Raw genomic sequence first — 25034 nt, 5'->3', positions numbered from 1 at the left:
TTTCAAAAGAAACCTGTCTGATAACAGGATCAGTGTGTGGAGAATAAGGTGGGTTGTGTTAGCTTTGATGTGACTGACCTGAGTTCGAATCCGCCATTTTCTGAACTCATTCTTGTTCCTTGCATATCAGCTTAAAGAGGCATTCGTTTTAAATAAAAGTGTACAAAATGTTCGGAAAGTGGAAATAAGGCATCTAACGGTTATTTAATAGTGGGAATAAAGTATTTAAAGTCCCCCTGTGGTGAAAACCAAGCTTGTAATGTTGTTTATATGTCTATGTGGTGTTTATAATGTTCTGAAACGCCTCAGTTTCTTCCGGGAACGAACACGTCACAATGTTCCTCATTTAAATAATTAATGCGCAGAATAAAGGGGCGGGGCCTGGTTGAGTTAGTTAGTAGTGTTTTAAACTGGCGGTTATGGTAAGGGGCGGGACATTTCCAAAACACACTCGAAGCGCTCGACCAATCACAACACACTGATCCAGCTGACCAATCAGAGCACAGTGTGCTTTTCAGAAGGAGGGGCTTCATAGAGACAGGAAGTAAACAGAGCGTTACTGACAGACTGGGAAGAGAGGAGCCGCAACAATGGAGAATATGAGGAAAATAATGCATTCAAGCAGGAAAACCTGTTCTAGACCCCAAAAACAAATCAAAACTATGAAAAAGGGAATATCAGGCCCTCTTTAAATTGTTTAAAACTGTTGTTGAAGGAAAGAAGCAGGTCAATGGATCAATGGAGAGGTTCTAGATAGGAGAGGAATGAAGGGGAGGGATGATGGGAGGAGAGAGATTTGGGAACGGCTCCACAGCCACAGCTTGATTCTCTCACAAAGGGTCATTAGTGAAGTAATTAACGCGCGCCGCGGTGCCCTGGGGCTCGTGTGCCGACTGTGAGCAATGACTACTAATGACATAAAGCAGTCTTCCACGGAGCAAAGCCTCAAGAAATACTTCCACACACGACACTGCAAAATAATCCTGTTTCATTAGAGACACAGACAAACATATTTCACAGATGCCTCACGTTATTTATGGCGTTTATCTCACCGGATCTTTCCAGTTGATTAAAACTAAGGTATTATGTCGTTAATAGTCATGAGATAAGAAATGCCTAACGTTCTGTAAAAACATTAGCAGCTCCTTCCCACAGATCTTTATTCCAAAGCTCATGCAAACCGGATTGAACCGCGTTTTCCCAGCAGCAGAACGCTAACCAAGCCATTTCTGCCGGTTCATTCGTTCCATTCTCGATTCTTTTTAATGCACTGGCTCGTGAACGTTCAGGGCTCAAAGGCCGCAAGTACAACTCCTATCGCTTTAAATGGGGAAACATCAAATTCTCCAAAGCTGGGATCAAGATTGGCTCGTTTTTTTATTTAGAAGGCGGGGCTTATTCCGCCATTTTGTGCGTTACACTTTATCCAAATTTCTCCACTTTCTTCCCGCAGGAACACACTCCCTCAACCGGACCGAGTGGCAGAACTCTGCATGACTGGATTTAATGGGGGAAACTGCGAAAACACGAGTAAAACCAACGTTTTATCAGTTTAAACTAAAGGTTGGACTCGATATAGTGTTCCTTACAACTTACCAAAGATCCAGTGATCATGGATATTGACATACATATTGACATACAATCGTGTTTCCTGACATTTATATGAGCCTGATTTCGACGCCGGGGAAATACATAAAGCAAATTTGCCCGTGAACGCTTTATATAAATACAAGGGGTTTAACAATATATCGTGTCACAATATATCGCAATACAAAAATGCAACAATATAAATCATGGATAGTTCACCCAAAATAAAAATTACTGTGTGAGAAAAAATTCAACTTTTCAGAGTTTTAGTGACTACATTAAACTACTATACTGTATATAATGTTGAATATAATGTATAATAATGCAATGGGGGAATATTTGTGGGTCCTCCTAATAATACCGAATGTCTGATGTTACCAGTAAAAGTGGCCTAGGTTATAAATATATCTAGTCTGTGAAAGAGTGCAAGTATTTCGTCTAAAATAATTCTATATTTTCAGCTTCAGAATCATGAATATTGTTATTCTGGTGTCTCTATTGTCCTGTGCATTGGGTTTCAGCACCAAGTCTAAACTTATTCGTTTACACACACACAATGTAACACCAAATTTACCATTTTAATCAAGAGTACATTTTTTGTTAACCTTTTATCATATGTCTTGGAGTATCGCAATAATATCGTATCGTGAGTTCAGTATCGTGATATTTATCGAATCGTGACATGAGGGAATCGTTACACCCCTAATAAATACAGTATAGGTAGGTCTAATCTGGGGGATCAATGTTATATATATCATATCGTCCAGCGCTAAAACTTTTATAGTTTTTTGTCAGTTTTTATTTAAAAACGTCCAATTATGCAGAAAATACGATGGTAAATATTTAATTGATACAATATATAACAATACAATATATAGGGTGTGATTTTACCCCATAATTCAGCATATCGACACAAAATGAAAACTGCAAATCCAGCTTTCTCTGCCTGGATCCAGTTGTTTCTGTGAATCAGCGATTCATTTGCTTCTCTGTTCTGTAGCTTTCGGGAGTCTGTAAATATGTTTGACAGGATATATTTTTACACAGTCACTCTCGAAGCTCTTTCCATTTTAGATGTGTGTTATTCGCGGCATTCACGCTGAAAACTGAACGCTCAGTGTTTCTGCCACTCGGTGTGTGTGACCGGCCGGCGGTGACGTCACACAGATAAACCCTCTATATGAGTTGTATATCTTTATATATCTGAAGTCTTTGGTGGAAACACACGTCTCTGTGACGCTGAAGCAGATTCTTGTGTGCCTGAAAGCGATGCTCATGAGGCCTGGAAGAACCAGAAAAGAGCAATCCTTACAAAAAAATCCTGCTGGAAAACACAAGCTCGTATGTATTCCTGAGTAATCATTCACTCTTGGATGGGTCGTGTATTAGAGTTAATGTAAAAATAATTACATTTCTTATTAATAGTCTCTGCGGCGTCGGCCACAGTCTGCTGCTGTAATTGAGTTTTTGTGTCTAATGTCTTTGGGCAAGGGTTACCATTATTACTCTTACCATTATTAATCACAGGAAATAAACTTTTACAGTGGCACACAGCTACAGATGTGGAGTTTCGCAAGCAAACGGATATTATTAAACCTGCTAAATGTCACATTTGCCTTCCACACTTTGCTATTTGCAAATAATTGATATAATAATTCTTCCAGATAAAAATGTTGACATTAATGAATATTACCCAAGGCTGAGACAAAATCACAGATGGACATGTTATTGCTCATGTTTTTCATCAACTTTGTTTCTCCTTCAGACCTAAAAGTTAGACAATTAGGCTTACAACAATTTTCTGGTTCTTCCAGGCCTCATGAGCATCACTTTCAGGCACACAAGAATCTGCCTTAGTGTCGGACAGACGTGTGTGTTTCCACCAAAGACTTTAGATATATAAAGATATACAACTCATATAGAGGGTGTATGCGTGTGACGTCACTGTCGGCCGGTCCCACACACACACCGAGTGGCAGAAACACTGAGCGACAGCATTCAGTTTTCAGCGTGAAAAACACACAAAACTCGTCTAAAACGGGAAAGAGCTTTGAGATCGACTGTCCAACTAGATTTGACAAGAAATCTGAGGTATATTTTTGCAGACTGCCGAAAGCTACAGAGCAGAGAAGCAAATGAATCGCTGTGATTCACAGAAACAACTGGATCCAGGCAGAGAAAGCTGGATTTAGTTTTCATTTTGTGTCGATATGCTGAATTATGGGGTAAAATCACACCCTATATATTGTTATATTGTATTGACAATATATTTACCATCGTATATTCTGAATAATTGGATGTTTTTAAAGAAACACTGGCACAAAGAATTTAAGGCTGGATGATATGATGATATATATAACATTAATATAAGTGATCACCCAGATTTAGACCTATATAGTATTTATATAAAGCGTTCACAGGCAAATTTGCTTTATGTATTTCCCCGGCGTCGAAATCAGGCTCATAAATGTCAGGAAACACGATTGTATGTCAATATGTATGTCAATATCCATGATCACTGGATCTTTGGTGAGTTGTAAGGAACACTATATCGAGTCCAACCTTTAGTTTAAACTGATAATCATTTGTTTTACTGGCGTTTTCACAGTTTCTCCTATTAAATCCAGTCACTCCCAGCTCTTCTGCCACTCGGTCCGGAGGCAGTGTGTTCCTGCGGGAAAGTGACGTCAATGCATTCCCTCTATAGAGTGATAGAATGAATGCAATTTTAATTGCAAAAGAAGATATACATCCACGCACCAATGCTACATTTTTCGAAATGTCATAGTCATTTGTTAACAAACAAGTATTCATTACTTCAATGAGCTCATTGTTTCTGCCTTAAATTATTACATTGTTTAAATTCATACATTTTTAGCTAACTGTGATTTGTATATGTACATTTCTGAAATACATAACTAAGACAGTCACATCTGATAACAGATCACTCTAAATTGTAATGTGGACTCGTACATTTTGTAAAAAGCGCTATACAAGTAAATGTGAATTGAATATACAGTATGTGAGGCTATCTGAGAGGCTTGTGCATTTGCTCTCCATTTCTTCTCATTAGTGTCTAGGAGAAACTATTGGCTCTTTTATGATTTGTCTTTCCTGTAGGATGAGCGACAGGATCACGTTATCAAAAGCTGATCTGTACAAGACTTTTCTGTATTGGCTGCCACAGATGTCGCCGTTTAGGGAGTGCTAAGGCCAACTCAAGCAACATCCCAATGTGTGTTTGTTGTGATCAAATTTGATGCTTATTGTTTTGTGTACAAGACATAAGTGCACATTTACATTGATGCATTTGGCAGACGCTTTTATCCAAAGCGACTTGCATTGCATTAAACATTTACATTCTCATCAGGTCTTGCTTTCCCTGGGAATCGAACCCGTGACCTTGACGTTGCAAGCGCCAGCGCTCTTCTGTTTGAGCTACAGGAAAGCATATAGGAGGAGACGGTGAAGAGAGCGAATAACATTGAATGTGACAGGGCAAACCCAGCATGCATCTGTCTCTGTTTACACACACAAAGCAAAAAAATCAAATCAAACATACCAGGATTAATTATACTTAACCAGATCCGACCGTGCATGTATGGTTTAGCAGGCTTTTGTATCTGTGGACTATTTTCTCATCATTCGTTTTATCTCAGCTTGTGGAGAATATGATTGAGCAATCCAGGGTTATTTTTAGCTGGCCAATGATTTGCCTGAAGCGCCCTTTGTGTGTGTGTGTGTGTGTGTGTGTGTGTGTGTGTGTGTGTGTGTGTGTGTGCTATTTAACAATAGAACTTTGGAATTACCCCTGAGAAAAGAAGAACATCACGTGGCCACAATCACTTTTTTGTCTCCTCTTTGTATTTTGTACCTACAGCCAGAGAGCAAAACAGTGAAATTTATAAATACAACAAAATACCACTGTTTAATAGATGACTTTTATGTAGAACATTCCTTCCATCAAGCCACCAACACTAAAGTATAGACAAGTACTTAAAGTCCCCCTGTAGTCAATCATTTTATCGCTTAAAACTCATCTTTGATCACCAAAATGACATATTTAAACGTTTTTTTTCCCTTTCTTCATGCCTTAAATTATCTTGAATGTAACTCGGCACCCTTGCCTCATTTAGTATGCGAGGTTCTATGAATATGCAAATGAGCCCCTCCTCCACTCACTCACTCAGCTCAGAGATCCACTGGTTGACGATCACACGTTGATCTGATTGGTTACAAGGTAGTTTGTGACGTCAGAAACACCAGCGATTTCAAAGCGTGTTTTTGAGACTGTCTTTGGTTCACTGCAGTTTTAAGGAGGAAATACTCAGCAATGCTGTTATGAATTTACACATGGTTTGTCTTAAACGCTACATATAAAAAACATTAAAAGCTGGATTTTAAAATATAAAATACAAAAAATTCCACAGCTGGTAAATGTTCCTAATTCTCCAGGCATCAGCAGATGGTGCAAAAAATCTACTTTTAGTCTGTATCTACAGCAAAAAGAACAGATAAATATTGCTCAATTTGCAAGGGACCGTGATAAATCTGCAAGCATGACTGGATCTGAAACTGTTCTCTGGGAATATATTGTTTGTTTGGTAGGGAGGCGTTTTTAGCTGAGCAACATGTACTTTCCAAAACTGCTGTCGAGTCACACATATCTGTCTTTGTCTCGCTATAAATAGATTTATTCTAACTTTAAAAAGCAGAACAAGTGTCTAGAGCTTTAAATGACTTCCTGTTCATCTTTAGGTTGAGTTCAGCGTTCACGTCTCTTCTTCCAGTAAACCGCACACATGTGACATACAGTTTATGGGAAGCACCGCTGACCGTTCGACTGGGTTTATTTTAGGATCACACTCACTCCGGGCAACAGTTTGGGTGGGTTTATATGAGCGCGTGAGCAGACAGACACACTCTGAGTGTGTGTCTCTCTGGGACAGTTGTGCAAAGCCCTGCGTCCAACCGTTTGTGTTAGCATAACAACTTACTAACTTTCTTACAGAATGCATTTAGCATGCATCATCACAATGCATATCATATTTTGAGTAAATTGCAGCTGATATCACACTTATTTTCTTCCTCAGTAATTCTATATTGTTTTCCAGTACAAATACCATTAACACTTTACTTGTATGTATAATGCATTATAATGGTATTCATAATGTACATTATAATGCATTATATCTATATAATGTTTGCAGATTTCTTGTTACATCATGTGTTTTAATGCATTATACTTTCTAAAGGTGTTCAATGAATAGATAATATTATCATCATATAACTGTGGTTACAATTATTCATGAGATCATTATAAGGTGCATAATGAATGCATTAAAATACTTTAAACTGTATATAAAGGCTTCAAATATAGTGTTACCCAAAATACTGGAACATTCTTAACATATATTTACAATGATTAGCTAAATGACAAGATATAACGTTTTCTGAGAAAAATATAAAAATCAAGTGACTGGAATTTATGCTTAAATCAAGAAAATTATCAAATAAAATTTATTTTTAATAAAATAAAAATGCCAATAAATTTGTTTTCTTATGGCATAGTACAATCTCACTTAATTTTTATAAAAAACAAGACTTATTATTTGACATTATTTTGCTTCTAAGTGTACCTTGATTTAAGATTGTTTAGATATTTGTACTGGAAAACGACAAAAATACTGAATATGAAAATCATTTGGACACAGAAATTGAAGGTCAAGTGTAAATTGCATTGCATTGTTTTGCTATTTGGCAAATCTCAGATAATCTGGGTATTTCATGCATGCTAAAAAAACTGTCACATACCGTTTACAGGATGCATACTGAGTTTAGTCAATTCAAAAGCAAATGTCATTCAAACATGTAAACAAGGCCCATTATAGAATTAATTCTCAAATGTTCTTTTCAAAATGTGCCACCAGTTTTAAACCGTATGCTATGTACCTCTAAACTGCACACTAACAACGCATTGTCCACTCATTGACACCGGTGTGTGTGTGTGTGTGTGTGTGTGTGTGTGTGTGTTCAGACGTCTTGCTCTCTCATTAGCATATGACCGTCTGGATTGCGTTGAGAGACATATCTGATGTGTTGTTGCACAGCTGGGCGATTCTGACACTTTCTGTCTGTTATGTTGCATGTCTCCTCTCTCCCTCTCTCTCTCTCTTTTCCCATTATGCCCAGACAAGACTTAGATTAAAATGGGGGAAGAAAATGTTCCTCCCACTCTGAAGCGTGTGGTCAGTAACACCCAGCGTATCTCATTACAGCCAGAGCGGGGCGTGACTGGGCTGTCAGATACAGCAAAGCTCTTGTGTAAAAGACTCTCATCTCACGTCCAGATAAACAATCACATTTAATTGGATTTTTCACCAGGCCCATTAAATCATAGACGAGGTTAGTCAGGCACCAGTTGCTAACGCGACCCCGTCTTCATTCTCTCTTACATCGCAAACAAACTAGCTAATCCTCCCGGAGAAAAGTGCATTGAAAAACAACAAACTGTGTTTGACTGTCCAGTGTCTGTACGGCAAAAATACAAACTAGGGGTTACAGCCTATTAAATATTCATGATTTAGTGGCAATGATTTTAATGTTGATTTATAAAGTGATGCACATCTTTGAAACATGACACTGGACTTGGGTTCAATCTGCAGGCATGAAAACAGGTCAGGGGTAAAAAAGGTGAGAAGGCGGCATACCCAGCCCCCCCCCCCCCCCCCAAAAAAAAATAAATGTAATGAGTGAGTAACGCGTGACAGTTAACATGAACAGATGAAATTAGTACAAATTTCTCATTTATTAATAGAATTGAACTATACTCCACAGTGATGAACACCCCCCCCCAAAAAACATGTAAGCTGCATTGACATAGTATTAGGCTACCAGTGTTTCTCACAGGATTTTTGGATCACTGTGATGAGTGGACCTCTGCCACTCTAGGGGGGTTCGGGGGCATGCTCCCCCGTAAGAAAATTTTGTGCTTTTTAAATGTTAAATTCATCAATCTGGTGCAAATTAAACAAAGAAAAATTCAAAACTCTTTTAGTTACAGTGTCTGTCTACATTACTACTACAATAATAGTTATAATATTAATCCCATGATAGCAATAGCCATATATTGTAAAACAAATGCACTGAAAAATAAAGGAAACTTTCATAATTAGTTTTGTACTAATTTCTATACTAACTTAATCAAGAAAAGAACCAATGGGCCGCTGATCTACGTATTTCATCGGGTGTCAGAGAAAAAAAACTATTTACTACTACTATTTATCACGCATTAAAAATGCCCCAAACCAGTCGTCTGTATGATAATCTGAAACAAGGACTGTCCTGCTTCACTTCACAGATGCTGAGTGAAAGGAGAATTATAGAATGAAAGGATACTCATTTATATGACACTTTATTCATCACGAGAACAGCTCGTTCAGCGCGTCATACGTCGTCCTTTCAGTTTCGGTTTTCAATCGATCAAGTTTTTTCACGTTCTCTCGATAAACCACCCCTTTCAATCCAATCGAAATTATTTGTAATAGAGCTGACACTGTGAGTTTTTAACGGGTAATGTTAAAGCCCTACTTGTTATTAATGTTTTTATGAAATATCTCTAGTGAATGCATTATCATATCACCGTATTATTTACCGCCATGCGAGCCACAAATTAAAGCTTGGCGAGCCACTTGAGGCTCGCGAGCCGCGCAATGAATAACACTGCACTAACTGTTACTTGTTTCCTGCTCGCTCAGCGCTCACGGCGCCCGCGCCCGCTCGCGATATTATCTCGCCCACTTCTATGTCAAAATGTAAAAATAATGACATTGGCAACATCGCTGTCTGTATCTGACAGGACAGTTAACATTGTAAGCTAACTTACCTCAGGCTTGCTTTCCGACGTGCGGTTCTATGTTCGGCAGTGTGTGTCCAGTTGTCAGACTCGCGGTGTAAAAGACTTTGAAAACATTTCTGCCCGTTACTCTGACTCGTATTGGCTGTCATGTTTCGGCATTAGGAATGATGATTGTTTTTTAAAGCTGCGAAGTTTATGGTAACTTTATAGGGGATAAATGCTGGCCTCGACCTCGACCCCCCCCCCCCCCACCCCCATTCAATATTTTCTCATCGGATCTGCACAAATCACGTAGGTGACCCTTTTAGGTTTTAAAACGGCGAATTTCGCCGAAAGGTGAGGAGTTTTCATGCCTGAATCTGACATGACCTATACTTTCCTGTCTATTACTGTCTACTGTCCAATAAAAATATAATATAAGGAAAAAAATCATAGAAGCCTCTGCTTGCCATTTTTATGTATCACATTTTTTATTTTATTTGAAATTGAAAATAATAATAAAAAATAAATAAACAAGAACATAATATAAATATATGATTAAAATAAAAATATTATAAAAATGTTTTATATATACAATTTTAATTTTAAATTTTATTAAAAAAATTATATAAAATACTAATAATAATAATAATAATAAAAATTGTTTTATATATCAATTTTTCATTTTTTTTTAAATAATAAAAACTAATAAAATAAAAATAAATAAAATAAAATTTTAAAAATCCTAGAAGCCTCTGGCATTTTTCATGTTTAAATGTTTCAAAAATATACACATATATATATAAACATTACTTATAGAAGCCTCTGCTTGGCATTTTCCTTATATGAAAATATTATAAAATAATTTATACTCATGCACACTGAAAATTAAATATTCTTCCTTTTTCGATGGATTTTTCTTCCGTATTCGTATATCTGAGTGAAACGGTTTGTGAAACCAGCAATGTATATTGTCTTTAGGGAATTAATTGGATCGTAGGAAGTTGGGATCTGAATGCCAGTTTGCAGACAGTTGTGTGCATGCATAAATCACTTATAATAAACACAAAAACAATGTCAAAAAAAAAAAAAAAAAAAAGCTGATTCCAGCTGATTTAAAATATTCCTTCCTGTGCTTGGCAACAATTCTGTTATATAAAAAGAAGGATTTATCATCAGACCGCTGTGTGTGAGTGTGTGATCTGCTGTTCTCACCCGTGTGTGTCCTCCGGGATCTAAATGCCAGTTTGCAGACAGTTGTGTGCAGGGATTAATAACTTATAATAAACACTGTAATAATCTGTAGAAAAGAGAGAGAGAGAGAGAGAGAGAGAGAGAGAGGGAGAGAGGTAGAGAGAGGTAGAGAGAGAGAGAGAGAGAGAGAGAGAGAGAGAGAGAGAGAGAGAGAGAGAGAGAGAGAGAGAGAGAGAGAGAGAGAGGTAGAGAGAGGTAGAGAGAGAGAGAGAGAGAGAGAGAGAGAGAGAGAGAGAGAGAGAATTGTCAGTTTTGATTTTATGGTGACTTTAAATATTCCTTCTTGTAATTGGCAACGACTTTTTGGCTAAAATTTTGTTATTTATGTTATTTAAAGGGGTGGTTGATTATGATTTGACTTTTCTAACTTTAGTTAGTGTGTAATGTTGCTGTTTGATCATAAACAACATCTGCAAAGTTATGACGCTCAAAGTTCAAAGCAAAGGGAGATATTTGCTTTTAAAGAAATCGCTTTTTAAGGACTACAACAAACGGCTGGTAGAGACTACACCACATTCCTCCCGGGTTAGTGACATCACCAACCCTAAAATTTGCATAAACCCCGCCCCCTGAACACGATTTATAGATTATCATGACAGAATATGCTAATCAATGACTAGAAGATAACTCCACATCAGCTTCATAAATTCATCAACTAACCATTCAGAAATGTCCTGTTGCTTCTACATGTTGTCACTTCTTCTCGAGTCTCTCCATCATTGTCTGACTCCGGTTTGAACATAAAAGGCTAAAAGTTTTTGAAATGTTCAGTGCATGTGTGTGTGAGGTAAAAGAACACGAGCTCTTGAAGCTCCGCCCCCTGTGCCGGGAGCAGCAGCTCATTTGCATTTAAAGGGACACACACAAAACTGTGTGTTTTTGCTCACTCTCAAAAAGTGACAATTTTAACATGCTATATAAAAATATCTGTGGGGTATTTTGAGCTAAAACTTCACACACACTCTGGGGACATCAGAGACTTATTTTACATCTTGTGAAAAGAGCATTATAGCACCCCTTTAAGGACTTCTCATCAGAACGCTGTGTGAGTGTGTGATGTGCTGTTCTCACGCGTGTGTGTCCTCCAGCAGATGGGACGTCGACGCTGTGTGTGTCCTCGGTGAGGGAGCTGCCGTCTCAGCTTCAGGATCTCTACCAGCAGGGCTTCGTTCTCAGCGCTGTGCACCCGTTCGTTCACCCGTGTGGACCCGAGCCCGCCAGCATCCAGCGCCAACTCTACCGGGCCGTGCTCATCAGAGTCTCCGACAGGTGGGGTCGCAACACACACACACACACACACACACATGACGGGAACATGAACTCCACAGGTGCTGCTGACATTTATTACAGGGAACAATTCTGTCAGGGCCACTATCGTCAAATACGATTAACAATTAGCATATAGTTTGGATTGGCGGTATGGTTCTGTTCTGGGCAAGAACTAGCCTAGCATGGATAAGAGTAACCCCCCTTAGGGTAAACAGAACAGAACCAGCATGAATATATGCAGATATCATTAATTCAAGATTTTAAAGTACAACATAATCGAGAATTTATTCTGATTCAAAGGGGAATCCGAATGCCAAATCCTGACTGAGACAGGAGGAGCCGGGGAGGGAGGAGGGTCATTCGCTCCTGAGAAACGCGATAGCCGCTGATAATCCTGAAGGAGCTTATACATGTATACAGTGATAGGCGTCGTATTCCTATAGGTGTGGATCAGCCGAGAGTCGCTGATGCGAGCTTGACTAACGTGACCTGCCAGAACTGACGCTACGCTTGATATCCCACTTTTTTTGCCTCAAATCCTCTATAATGTTCCTCAAGATTTATATCACCAAAAACATCATAATTTAGGGCCACCCTCTATCTGACACTTCAACAGGCTGCTTGCTACTTTACATTTAAAGTCTCCCTGTTGTCAATAATTGTATCCCTTAAAACTCATCTTTGATCACCAAAATGACAAATTTAAACGTTTTTCCTTGAAAAGAATGTCTTCATGCCTTAAAATAGCTTGAATGTAACTCGACACCCTCACCTCATTTAGTATGCGTGGTTCTATGAATATGCAAATGAGCCCCGCCTCCACTCACTCCCTCAGCTCAGAGATCCACTGGTTGACGATCACACGTTGATCTGATTGGTTACAAGGTAGTTTGTGACGTCAGAAACACCAGCGATTTCAAAGCGTGTTTTTGAGACTGTCTTTGGTTCACTGCAGTTTTAAGGAGAAAACACTCAGCAATGGTGTCGACTTATGAATTTACACATGGTTTGACTTAAAAACACCACATAGACTTATAAACAACATTAAAAACTTGATTTTCACCACAGGGGGACATTAAGACTTCTTAGGGTCCAATAGATTTGGTGCTGCCACACCCTCTTTGCAAAGCCAACTGGATTCTTACAGACCCCAAACTTTTAAACATTCTGAGCAAGTCAATGTCACTTTATTTATAAAGCACTATTTAAAACAACAACTGTTGACCAATCATCGCATAAACATAAACACAATAAAAACAAATAACAGACAATAATCAGATGACATGCCACTGTATCATCGATTAAAAGCTATTTCAAACAAATAAGCCTTCAGGTTTAAAGTTCCAGTTTTGATTTGGCCAATTTCAGTGCAACCGATCACAGACGTACAACTTTTACAGTGAATGAACACACCACTTAATGGCATGTAAAAACAAAACCTGTGATTGTTTGCTGTGCACGTCATTCACACAGTGGTCAGTGTAAACCTCACACTGGGCTAGACTTCACAGTCTCCCTCTGCACGAGACCAGCACTTTACAGTCCGTCACACAGAGTTGGTGAATGTTAAAGAGCGGTTCGATAATCCTCTGGCAAAACAGTGGCAGCGACTCAAAGTCACATCCACTCCCTGCCTGGAGCTCTGCTGGATCACACACACACACAGTCCAGACCGGCCTGGCTGTGGTGGCGGAGTAAAGGGCACACACACACACACACACGAACACACACACCACAGGCAGCTGCCACAATCACTTGTGTGAAGAGTGAGGGCCCTATTTTAACGATCTAAGCTCATGGTGTAAAGCTCACAGCGCAAGTGCACTTGGTGCGTCCGAATCCACTTTTGTTAGTTGTTAGGAAAAATGGTCGGTGCTCCCGGTGCATGGTCTAAAAGTGTCGTCTCTATTCTCTTAATGAGTAATGGGTGTGTTTTGGGCGTAACGTGCAAAAAAACGATCAGAGACTCATCTCCCCTTCCCTTTAAAAGCCAGTTGCATTCGCTATTTACATGGCGGAATTCGATAGTGGAAAAACTCCAGAGCACAAACGGATCTGCTCGTGCGTGGGGTTAAAGCTGTGTGTGTGTGTGTGTGTGTGTGTGTGTGTATATGTGTGTGTGTGTGAGGTTAAAGCTGTGTGTGTGTGTGTGTGTGTGTGTGTGTGTGTGTGTGTGAGGTTAAAGCGCAAGCAGACCATCTACGGGACAATCCAGATTCCACCATATCTTTATGTCCACGATAATAATCTTTTACATTGTAATCCTTTTATTTTTAATATCACCGACACACAGTGTCCAGACCAGCCCGGCTGCGGTGGCAGCGTAAAGGGCACACACACACACACACACGCACCACAGGCAGCTGCCACAATCACATGTGTGAAGTTTGAGGCTCTAGGCGTGTGTCTGACCCTGTTGACCTCTAAGGGGAGATTCCCTGGAGGAAGGAATTGAGGTGATGTTTTTTTTTTCTTATTTTATATTAAACAGATGAAAAAAATAAAGTAAATTTAGTTTGACGTTAAGTGTTGTGGACATGATCCCGAACCCCCGGCCTCTAGTGTTTCAGGGGCCGGCGCGGAGCCTATTTTTCTGAAGTTTAAATGCACATAAAGGCTCCAGATTGGCATGGAAGACGTGGCTTCTGGTGAACAGTGTGGATCTGATGCTGGACAGTGACGACACACACACACACACACACACTCAAAACCCTGGAATTATTCCATTTTCATGGATGCACCAGGAATCCTGAAACACATTCCTCTTGTATTTTACTGTTTTACTATACAACTCCTCTCTATATTACTGTTGATGTTTCGCCTACTCTTCCTTTCTGTATGAAGCAGCTGTGCGTGAGGGACATGATGAGCTCGATCTGTAAGCTGGACTGTACATTACACACTTCAGCGCATGTCAGGATGAACTCTCGGCACGACCTCCCCTCATGCTCATGCGTCATGCACTGAAAAGCAAGAATGTTCATGCAAAAACTCATTATTGAAGTCATATGCACACTCCATCGCTCATCTTAAAGGAACAGCTGATGCAAAAATTACAGTTTGGTTATTTACTTAAACTCCTTTTGTTTCAAACCATATGCTGTCAGTTTATTTTGTTAGTGTGAAACACAAAATTATACATTTGAAGGAATGTAGACACTCATAGTGATCGCGGATATCAAATAAAATCACTCAAGATTTGCTGTGCTTTTACAGAAATCATTTAAATATTTATAATTTAAGTCGTAAAAATTAATTTCGTGACTAGCCAATTAAATAAAATTAAAATAAAAAAATAGTTTAAAAATACATTAAGAAACATTGACAATAAATAATCAATAAATGTATGTATATAGTTCCAATCATGTTGACCAAAGCTGCATTTATTTTATCAAAAATACAGTAAAAATTCTGAAATTTTATTACAATTTAAAGTAGTTATTTTCTATGAGAATATACAGTAAAGTGTAATGTATTCCTGTGATCAAAGCTGAATTTACAGCATCATTACTCCAGTCTTCAGTGTCACATGATCCTTCAGAAATCACTCTAATATGATGATCTGATGCTCAAAAAACAGAAAAAACTGCATTTATTTGAAATAGAATCTTTTGTAACATTATAAATGTCTATAAAATGTATAAACTTTTAAATGAGAGTGTATATTTAAATATTTTAGAATGAATACACCTACATACATTTTTGTTCATTATTTATTGTCAGTTTTTTTAAACTAAATGTAACTTTTGTATTTAAAAATTAAAAATGTATTTTTTATATTTAAAAAATAATCAATGATGTCAAACCTGGAACGACACATTTATTCGAGCATGAATGAGATTTAAGGATATCAGTGACTAAAATTCAGGGTCTTTTCCTCACACAAAGCTATCGTCACTTTTATATATATATATATATTACATTTTTTGGGGGGAGATATGGAAAATAGCAGTGTGAATATATTTTTCTGAAGTTTTTCTATTGCAATCCATGGAAGAAAGAAAGTCATATAGACCACTTTTCTTTGTCAGTTTTGGGAGATTGACAGCTTCTGGTAACTGTATGCTTTTGTCATATAGAAAATATCAGTGTGAATATTGCAATCCATGGAAGAGAGAACGTTTGTAACAACATGAGAGAGAGTAAATAATGATAATTATGTTTCCTGCATGATGTGCATGTGTTGCTCATAGTGAAGACTTCTGTTTGTCTTCAAGAGGCCGAGAGCAAAACAAGACGAAAGAAGATCAGACTTGGATTGTGTCACGTGTGTGTTGATGTGCGCGTGTTGGGAGGAATCATAGTATCGTGACGGCTGCCAACCTTTGATGGCTTCGGCAGAGCTGCCTTGCTTTATCTTTGGCGTCTGTCACTGTGGAGACAGTCGCTCGCATCAGCATCGGCCCTGAGGGATAAACCTGCGGAGAAAAGAAAGAGAGAGGCGAGATATCAAACAGGGCACAGCTCCACTCCTCCCCTGCCAATCCCAGAAATCAGAGGAGAGAGAGGAAAAGTGCAGATGAAAGAAAACCTTCATGTAGCCATTTCTCGCTCTCTCCGAAAACAAACAGACCCAAAAACGTCCAGAGGAGAAGACAAAGGGAACGAGGAGGAGGAGAGGGATGAAAGAAGGATCTGTTGGGAAATGGGCCACTTCTAATGGTCCAAGCTGGTCATTACCTGGTTTGGGTTTTGGTTAAGCGAGTTAAATCCTTCCAGAGGTGAATGAATGTTATTACTCAGCTCTTTCAAAGCTCGAAAGAATTAAATAGACACAGATTAGAAAAAGTAGACAGGATACTATAGATATACAGATCTAAAATGAATGTGAACTTCAACAGTGATATTTTGTGCACTTCTGATCCATATTCAGAACCTGCTAGTATTTCAACCACTAAAAACAGCAGGACATTAACGTGAAAAACACTTACTGTACTAATACACTGATATTAAAAGATTAAATTCAGTATACACCTTATTTGGTGACGTATACTACTTACAGGCGAGCAGATGAGCTCAGAATATGAACGTAAACACGCATGTTAAGCATTTTGTTTATAATGGTATTCGATAGGAATTCGCTTAAGGAGAAACTTTACGAAACATTTTCCAGGTTTGTCTGCTTGACGGTACTTAGTATGTTTTATTAATAAGCTGAATACTGTCTTAATGCACACTCTAATCTTAATAACCTTTTTTTCACTATAAAGAACCTTGTGTGCAATTAAAAAGCTTGCATGGATGTTAAAGGTTCTTCATGGAACCACTGATGCCAATTAAGAACCCAAGAGTGATTAAGCCACATAAGTATTTCTTTATAATGGTGTTCTACGGGGAAACTCTTTACTAAACAGGGCAAATTATTGCGAGAGCGCTATAATCCCATGAAAGCACAGATGCGAGAGGAAAGTTCTGAGCGTGATCTACTCGCGATGCACGAATTAAAGAACGGATCATTTCCATAATGACCAACACAATCAAGAGCAGCACAAATTAGAGTTTGGTTTAAGACACTTTTTTTGGGTGGTAAATAATGGTGCAAATACCAGTACATTGACGAGCACAAACCTTAATAAATCACCTTTATGATTCATTTAAATACTGTCCTCCCATAAATATTGCGTCTGAAAGGGAAACTCCTACAAATGCATATGCAGCCGCAACAAAATAACCATTTCCACGCCTTTTCAACGCTAATGTTTCACTGCGTGACTTTAGTAAATCCTGACAGTTGTTTTTTAACACCAAAAGAAGGTTTGTGCGGTTAGTTCTGGCCAGTTTAGCACGTTGCATTCACATTCTGGTTGCATCTGTTTGCCTGCATTCATTGGTTATGTCATAAGTGAACAGTTGAGAAAGAAACCGGATGTGTGTCAGTATATGCATTCAGTCTTAAAGTGACAGCAGCCTAATCTAATATTCCTGCTGTTGACACGGCAGGCAAAAACATTGATTTTCATGCAGTGGTTAGTTTTGAGATTTTGGGCTAGTTTACTCCTTCAATATGTGTTCTTTCAAGCTGCTATAAAGAAAACGTTGAAAATATACATTAAGATGTTTATTTTATTACATTTTGTTAACTTGCGGCGGTAAATTTCTCCCGAATTTACCAGGAAGTTCCCATTCCAACGCGACACGCCGAGATCCGTCTGTTCACTGAAGTCTGTCATGACCGGTGTCGCTGTAAAGCTCTGAGTCTCCTGCACAATGCTATCCCAAATATGGGCATTTCCTTTCTATCAGTAACCAATCGTGAATGTCCAAAGGGGGATTTAAAGCTAATGACGAAATCTCATTTAGAGCTATTTAACTCTGTAAATGCCGTTTTCTCAAAATGAGTTTTTTGTCATTCTCCAGTACAAACATCTCAGTTTATGTAAACCAGACTTTCCAGTTATACACTTAGCAGTATTCTGAAGATATTTTCAGAGGGATTTGTTAATAAATCATTCCTGGCCTGATTTATGTGACATTTAAAAAAAAAATGGCGAAAATATATATATTTTTAAGGCTATGGACAGTATATTTAGATTTGAAAGCATATATCCTGAAATCTTTTTTTTCTTGTCTGTAAACAAAATGAAAAAAGAATTTTGCACCTGGCTTTATCATATGTTCAGATCTATCTACCGAAAATATATGCAAAATTGTGCATATTTAATGAGATAATACCTAATTTGCATAATTAAACATACAAATTTCAAAAACTTGTAATACATTTTTTTTATATACTTGTGTAAGTAATCAACTGAGGAAGTTTCATGCTGATATCTATTATTTTAAAATTTTACCCTATTCACCTGTAGTGTCTCGCCTTAAAGGGACACTTCACCGATTAGCATTCAGCTTTGTATCAGTAGAAACCCGGTAGTATTTTCGAGTGACCATGCTTCCCTCCTTCATGTCCCCCTGAGACGAGAGTTTCTGTATTGTGTGTCTGGAAAAAAACCTCAGATGACGCAAAATTCGTCATTTTTCGGAGGCTTTTGTGTCCAGAGGTGAGAGACTACAGCCAGTAGGAGGCGCTAGTTCCGCATGTCTTCAACCCGCCCATAGGGGGATCTCACGATAAAACGCCGTCTCTTCAGTTTCGAGTCGACTAGTAGCCTAGTTGCGTCATTTCTCCCGACACTGCCCTCTGTAACCGGTAGGCGTGGCTTGGGCGTGGCCTCGTAGGGCATTGAAGCAAGTGCATTCTGGGAGTTGTAGTCTTTCATCCACATGAGCCAAAAATACATTTTCAGGCTGTTCTCAGTCTAGAAGACACCAATAATTTCACATTTCTACTACATAAATGACCCAATTTAAATACACATTCATCTTTCCAGCAGTGAAATATCCCTTTAATGTTAATAAAAAAAAAAAAATACAGCTTTAACAAAAACAAACCTATTTTTAATTTCTAAAAATCCAGTAGGGTAGAGGTAGAGTTACAGAGAAGATCAGTTGGAGCTCAGACATCATTTGATCACATGTAACAGTGTTTAATATTCACCGGGAGTCTCTGGATCCTGGCCCAGCGCTCCCACATCAGGATTAGCTCCTGCATTTTCCCCTCCAAAACTCACTAATACAGGAGCTCCTCTGGACCTGCGCAGATGCAAACATCACAACCGCGAGCGCGCGTCGTGGGATTAGAGTCTCAGAAAGCGATTTGCTGAATGTAGCTGACTATGTTTATAATTTAAAATGTCAACTGTCAAGCCACCCATGTTCAATTTTAGTTACAGTTCCACTTCAGCGACGAGGGCGGGTGATTTATGCATCGTTTTTGGATAATTGCAGCGCACCTCGCAGGGGTACCGGTACGGACCCGAAACCATTAAGGCCGTTATGCTTGAATAACATTATTCACGGCTCGGTAAATAAGCTGACATCAAGAAAGATGTGATACATTATTAATGCAATGATTAACGATTGGGATACATGGGTTTGATGGAAGGTTGTTGTCATGGCGATGCCACTGAATATCACTTGAATTGCTGAATCTGACAGCAAAAGTGATATTGTGATTCCTGAGGGCAAAGATAGACACACACACACACACACACACACACACATAAACCAAGGCGATCCACAGGCATTCGCCAACAGTGCAACCCCAGCTGTGTCTAAGATGCATGTCTGAGACAAACCTTTGAGCGAACTGAATCTGAAGGAAGTGTAGATCACTGATGCTTTAAGCTTTTTATTCCCAGAAGCCGCACTCCTGTGAGCAAGCTTTTCTGTCGAAGCTACCGCTGTTTAACCCGCCGAAGGGCTTCCACACACACCGCACAAACACTGCCAGCGACTGCTAGGTGCATTAAGCCTGTAGGAAAGAAATGTAATGCCTTTTACATGAATAGTTCATCCACGATCGAGAAGACTGTATTTGCTGGGCCTCGTGCTGGTGTGTTGGTCTCTGGAAACGGTTCTTTTGCATGCAACAGTGTCTGAAAAACTCAGAAAAGAGGCATCAGTAATCAATATAACTCGAGCACTACATACTGTACATTCCAGCATACAGTCGGGAATTAAACAGGGTGCGAATAAATCAATTTTTCTCATGTGCAATGAGATTAAATGGAAACCAACTATTCGCAGCATCATTGCGGTCACATGATCCTTCAGAAATCATTCTAATATGGTGATTTGCTGCTCAAGAAACATTTATGATTATTATCAATGTTGAAATTAATTCATTTTTTTGAGGAAACTCATTTTTTTAAGGATTCTTTGATGAATAGAACAGCATTTATTTGTAATAGAATCTTTTGTAACGTAATAAATGTCTTTACTGTCACTTTTGATCAATTTAATGCATCCTTACTGAATAAAATTATTATTATTTTATTTTTTTTTTATATTTTTGACCCCAAACTTCAGGAGTCAAGTTTGCAATATGAAGTATACTCTATCTTTGTGTGTGTGTGTGTGTGTGTGTGTTTTATCTCAAGTAATCACGGGAAGAACAGATGTATGACTACAGAATGCTCAGATGGTGGGAAATTAAAAAAAGTTACATTACAAAATTAATTCCATGATTAATTGCAAAAAAGCATGTTTTTCCATTCTCTTATTGTTAATCACACTAAATTAACTTGTTAGATAGACAGGCCTTTCATTCTGCTGTTCATACGCTGCTCTGGTTTGTTTGTCTTCATGTTAAACCCAGACTGAAGGATACGGTCAGGAACGGGATGAATGTGTTCAGGCAGCAGATGGCCGTGTGTTGGCGGGAAGTGTGAATCCGCGTGTGTGTGTGTGTGTGTGTGTGTGACAGAGGTGAGTCAGGGCCCTGCTGTGCTGTGACTTTGTGGTTGGATGGAGCTCTGTGTTAGTGTGTTTCATCTCTGTCCCAAATATCACACACACACACACACACACACACACACACACACACACACACACACACACACACACACACACACACAGAAGATGGGAGAAGACACCAGCTCACAAGGATCTCTGAGGCTTTCCTTTGGAGAGAAACAAAAACATTTTTGAGTTACAGTCATTCATAATTATAAAGAGACAGTCCCGCCCCCAAACTCACGCCATTGGATGATCATCATATTAGAGTGATTTCTGGAGGATCATGTGACACTGAAGACTGGAGTAATGATGATGAACATTCAGCTTTGATCACAGGAATAAATTACACTTTACTATATATTCACATAGAAAACTGCTATTTTAAACTGTAATAATGTTTCACAAGTTTGCCGATTTTATGAATTTTTGATGGAGCCTTTGTGAGCATATTTCTTAATGTGTCTCGTGCTCACCGAGTAACTTACAGTCGTCTCTGCATATTAAACCGGCATAGAAAGTATTTTAACATTGAATAAATTACGCACTTCACCTTTAACAATGCTGAAGGAAATCACCTCAGAGAGAGAGAGAGAGAGAGAGGGGGAGAGAGGTAGAGGGAGAGAGAGAGAGGAAGAGGTAGAGGTAGAGAGAGAGAGAGAGAGAGGTAGAGGTAGAGGGAGAGAGAGGGAGAGGTAGAGAAAGAGAGAGGGAGAGGTAGAGGTAGAGGGAGAGAGAGGGAGAGGTAGAGAGAGAGAGAAAGAGAGAGGGAGAGGTAGAGAGAGAGAGAGAGAGAGAGAGTGTTACAGCTGCTCATTTAGAGAATATATGTCATCTTAGTGCTCATTTCTGTGCAAAATGTTTCCAATAATAAACCTCACGAACAGATGTTCTCCATCTCACTAACACTTTCTTTTCTTGTCGTATAATCAGTTCGCTAAAATTAACTTTTTCAAGTTTGGTCTGATATTTATCGCTAATCTGCACCTGTTTAAGAGTTGTGTGTTTGTGACATTAAACCCGGTCTCTCTCTCTCTCTCTCTCTCTCTCACCCTCTCCCTCCCTCTCTCTCTCCCTACCTCTCTCTCTCTCGCCCTCTCTCTCTCTCTCTCTCCCTACCTCTCTCCCTCTCTTTCTCTCTCTCTCTCTCTCACTCTCCCTCCCTCTCTCTCTCTCACTCTCTCTCTCTCTCTCACCCTCTCCCTCTCCCTACCTCCCTACCTCTCTCCCTCCCTCTCTCTCTCCCTACCTCTCTCCCTCCCTCTCTCTCTCCCTACCTCTCTCCCTCTCGCCCTCTCTCTCTCTCTCTCTCCCTACCTCTCTTTCTCTCTCTCTCACTCTCTCTCTCTCTCTCTCTCTCTCTCTCTCTCTCTCTCTCTCTCTCTCTCTCTCTCTCTCTCTCTCTCTCTCTCTCTCTCTCTCTCTCTCTCTCTCTCTCTCTCTCTCTCTCTCTCTCTCTCTCTCTACCTCTCTCCCTCTCTCTCTCTCTCTCTCTCCAGCTGGGAGAAGAATCCTGCAGACTTTGAGCCTTACCATCTGAAGCTGGAGGAATGCATGTCTGCGGACCAGATTCCCACTACGGAACACATCCAAGGATACGTGAAGAAAGTAAGAAGCTCCTGTTTAGCTTCTTGTAGGAACACATTACCGGATCATGAATATTCAAATCTGCTCATGCATATTAAAACATTGACAAACATTTGTGCTAAAACGTACTAGTTATCAGGTCAGACCTGCTGTTTTTGACCTATAAGGTGGATATTAAATTAATCATTTTAATTATTAATAAGGTGAGCTTGCAATGCATTGTGGGATTTCCACATTGCTCATGAGATATCAACCTCAAATTTAGAACACAACTTGTTTAGATTTATGGCTTTGATTTTCTCACAGTTTTAGAGTAAAACTTGTTTTGGAAAATATATATTTCATGTAAAAAAAAAAACAACAACAAAAAAAACAGTATTTTTATGCATTTTTCATAATAATAAACTTTTTTTTTGTCACCTTTAAAAAGAGACCAAACTTAAGCCTGTGCTTCAAAGCATTCAATATTTTAACAAGTGCATGAATATTATTTTAGTACCATAAAATACAAAATATTAAAGAAAAAACATTATCAGACTAAAATATAGTACACTACTTTCAATGAAATAAAAAATATGAATAAATGTGATTATTTTTGACCGCCACACGAGCAGCGCCAGAGAAAAGCTCACTAGGTTTTGGAACGTAGCAATTTGTTACAACTACAAAATCATAAATCAATATGGTATATCCTTAAAACCCTGTAAGATGCTGTGCAGAATATTTCTGTAAAGCTGTTGTCTTCTTTAATGACTATGACAGCTAATGCAAAACACCACATTCACTACGGTATTTTTATATAAATATTTGTAAGGAGTTGTTAAACTGGAGTAATGATGTTATATGTGACCCTGGACCACAAAACCAGTCACATGGGTCAGTTTGCTGAAATTGAGATTTATAAATCACATGTAAGCAGAATAAATAAGCTTTCCATTGATGTATAGTTTGTTATGATAGGACAATATTAGGCTGATATACAACTATTGTAAATCTGGAATCTGAGGGTGCAAAAAAATCAAAACATTGAGAAAATCTCCTTTAAAGTTGTTCATTTATGTTCACGATTGTGCTGCATTCACTCACAAAAATACATGTTTTATATATTTACGGTAAGAAACTTAAAAAATATCTTCATGGAACATGATCTTTACTGAATATCCTAATGATTTTTGATAAATCGATAATTTTGACCCATACAATGTATTGTTGGCTATTGCCACAAATATACCAGACTGGTTTTGTGATTCAGGGTCACATATTATATCAATATGAAATCAATTCATATGATATTGAATTAAATTGTAATAATATTTCACTGTTTTTACTGTATTTTTTGATCAAATAAATGCAGCCCAGCTGAGCATAAGAGACTTCTTTCAGAAAAATCCGACCAATCACAAACTTTATCCCTGTAAAGAGGAACAAAAGTGTCCAATCCCTCTTGGAATCACTATATAGATCCCAGGCCTGTTGCGGTCCACATTCATCCGTGATTAATCGCAATGATCATCACCAATACGATCCTTCCACCCGTCACATCAAACTCGGAAATTATTCAGGAGCCCGGCGAGAAGAACGGCTTCTTATCTATGCAATTTCATTTGCATCATTGTTGCAAATATAATGACAGGACTCCCGGCGTCAGCGTTCAATATGCATTAAACAATGCCACTGGAAAAGGACGGGCCTGTTCCCGGTTTAATTTCAGAGAAAATAACCTGCGTGATTCTGGTGTGGGCGAAGGCGTCAGATGGAGATAGTGGAGGCAGGCCTCAGGCTGGCCTTTATTAAAGCAGCATAATGGAAAATGGCATCATTAGCATTCCTTGACAGTTAACGATTCAATTTGGTTTGATGAGAATTCAAAGACTGGCTTCCAAACGTGAACTGACAATAAAGTGGAAGATGCGTGTGTGATTTGGGTCAATGGTGGACCGCTGCCATTGTGATCAGCGCGTGCTAATTTCAAATAGATGATGGTGTGGAAGAAAGGAAGCCGCTTTTTGCAATATATTGTTTTGAATCGTGTTTTATTGTTAGGGTAATGTGGCATATCAATCGGTTTTAATGTTTTTACGATGAGGAGATTAATGAAACTACTTTCTCCAAATGAAAATTTTTACAATACGATGCAACTCAAAGCCCTCGGCGGTGTGGAAGGTTTATCTGGTCGATAACATTTTTTGGTAACACTTTATTTTAC

At 38.7% G+C, this 25034-nt stretch overlaps 1 protein-coding gene across 3 annotated transcripts in view; it reads left to right on the top strand.

Annotated features, from left to right (window-relative positions):
* Nucleotides 1-25034, top strand: part of rftn1b (raftlin, lipid raft linker 1b) — a 123776-nt gene that overhangs the window by 36478 nt on the left and 62264 nt on the right. For 2 of the 3 annotated variants that reach the window (XM_081388203.1, XM_081388204.1), the window contains exons 3-4: nt 11770-11947; nt 22741-22849. In XM_081388203.1, the coding sequence (XP_081244329.1) occupies nt 11770-11947; nt 22741-22849 (287 nt within the window). Of the gene's footprint in view, nt 1-11766; nt 11948-22740; nt 22850-25034 lie in introns of all 3 variants that reach the window. The other variant, XM_081388202.1, reaches the window with a different exon arrangement.

Source organism: Scardinius erythrophthalmus (assembly GCF_964197995.2).
Source record: "Scardinius erythrophthalmus genome assembly, chromosome: 16".
Classification (NCBI taxonomy): domain Eukaryota; kingdom Metazoa; phylum Chordata; class Actinopteri; order Cypriniformes; family Leuciscidae; genus Scardinius; species Scardinius erythrophthalmus.
This window is presented reverse-complemented; position numbering and strand designations above follow the sequence as displayed.